The 2,030-nt window shown below is 45.3% G+C and overlaps 1 protein-coding gene across 1 annotated transcript in view; it reads left to right on the forward strand.

Annotated features, from left to right (window-relative positions):
• Positions 1 to 218: 218 nt before the first annotated feature.
• PTPRE (protein tyrosine phosphatase receptor type E) overlaps positions 219 to 2,030 on the forward strand; it is a gene marked incomplete in the record, with an annotated part of 115,624 nt that continues 113,812 nt past the window's right edge. Inside the window, 1 exon segment of the mRNA XM_072424695.1 lies at positions 219 to 442. Coding sequence (XP_072280796.1) covers positions 425 to 442 — 18 coding nt within the window.

Here is a 2,030-nt window from a genome sequence, read left to right on the forward strand (position 1 = left end):
ATCATCCTGTGACATGCCATGCAGAGACAGAATCGTGAGACACATGCCATGCAGGATACACTGTGTCTCTGTGCAGCGGACGCAGAGGAAAGCATGCAATGGGTTTTCCTGTTCAGGCTCCTGCTGGTGAGGTTGTGATGCAGAGGGGCGGGGTCTGTCGGGTGGGCGGGGCTCGGCACCATTCATGGACATGACTGACATGTACAGTAGAAGCAGACCAATCACACGCCCCGCTCCGGTGTACGGGCTCAGGCTGGCTGGGAATTGGCTGCAGCTGAAGCTGTAATTTTGGGGTTCGGTCACACTCACCCCCTACTCGGACCCCAACATCGCAGCCCGGACCCCGCCATCGTTCCTGGGGCTGCAGGAGTGATGAGGAGACCCGGTACCCGGGGAGAGGAGGGGGAGCACTCCAGTCTGATGGATGACTGACAGCTCACAAGTAAGAACTTCTCCGGGGATATTTGGGGCCCCTGACTGCAGAGCCCCTCTGGGGCCACTACTGCTGCATGCTGGGGTGTATAGAGGGGAAGCATGTGGGGGGCTGTGTAGGGAGGATCAGGGATCTCCATCCAGGGATCTGTATAGGTGAGAGGAGCTCTATAGGAAATATGGGGGTGATTTGGGGGTCTCTATAGGAAATATTGGGGGTTCCTCTTCTCATTGATCCTTAAGGGAATTATATGAGGATCTCTAGCATGATTGAGGGATCCCCTGCCTAGGGATCTCTGTAAGATTGATATGAGGGTCTCTATATGTTTTATTGTGGGGTCTTCTAGGAATTATATGGGGGTCCCTATGTTCAGAGGTTGTTTAGAATAATTGGAGGATTTCCAATAGAAATGATATGAGGGTCTCTAAAAGATTTTGGGGGGATCTCCTTCCCATTGATGTCTATAGGAAGGATATGAGGGTCTATATAAAGTGATTGGGGGTCCCATTCCTAGTGATGACTTAAGGGTCCTTTTCTAGGTGGTATATAAAAGAATGTTTGGGGATCTCCTGCCTGGGAATCTCTATAGGAATATGTTGAGGTTCTCTATTAGTAGGATTGGGGGTTTCCCTTTGATCTCTATAGAAATGATATGAGAGTCTCTTCAATATTTATTGCGTCTTCTTCATAGGGATCATCATTGGAATGATTGAGGGTCTTTTGCATGGGGGTCTTTATAAGGGGGTCTCCATCCTAGGGACCTCTGTAAGAATGATATGAGGATCTCAATATAAGTGATTGGAGGATCACATTCCCATTGATCCCTTTTGTAATGATATGAGGGTCTCAAAATGAATGATTGGGGATCTCCTGCCTAGGACTCTGTATAGGGATGACATGAGGGTCATTTTCTAAGGACTCTTTCTGGGGGTTTCTATAAGAATGATTGTGGGGTCTTATTCCTCTGTATTCCTTTAGGGGTGTTCTAAAAGCAGGATTGGGGTATTTTCTTCCTATGGATCCCTATAGAGATGCTAATATGCACTCTTTCTAGGGGGTCTTCTTCCTAGAGAGGGTCTCTGTCTTGGGATCATTTTTACAATTTGTGCACATAGTAATTATTATTATTATTATTATTATTAATAAACAGGATTTATATAGCGCCAACATATTACGCAGCGCTGTATCACAGTCCTATGAGTCTCTACAGAAATGATAAGAGGATCTCTTTCTATAAGGATGATTGGGGGATCTCCTTCCCGAGTCTCTGTCTTGGGGTCATCATAGGATCATGTTGGGATCTCTTCATAGAGCGGTGTTTAATATATTGTATATTAGTGACTACAAGAATGTAGAAATAACCTGTAGTGCCTATATCAATGATCTTTCCATAAATGATTTCTGACCGAGGCAATGTTGTGGATATCTGTGTATTAACAAAGTAACAATATCAATATACGGTATGTTCCTCCTTTGATGCAATCCCTATTGGGATGACCTGATATCTGTATAGAAGAATTTCTGACTGTAGGGATCTCCTTGCAGAATGCTCTTTATAGGACCCATGTATAGAGGAATTTGTGACTGTAGGGATCTC

The sequence above is a fragment of the Pyxicephalus adspersus genome, chromosome 10 (genome assembly GCF_032062135.1).
Source record: "Pyxicephalus adspersus chromosome 10, UCB_Pads_2.0, whole genome shotgun sequence".
Lineage (NCBI taxonomy): Eukaryota > Metazoa > Chordata > Amphibia > Anura > Pyxicephalidae > Pyxicephalus > Pyxicephalus adspersus.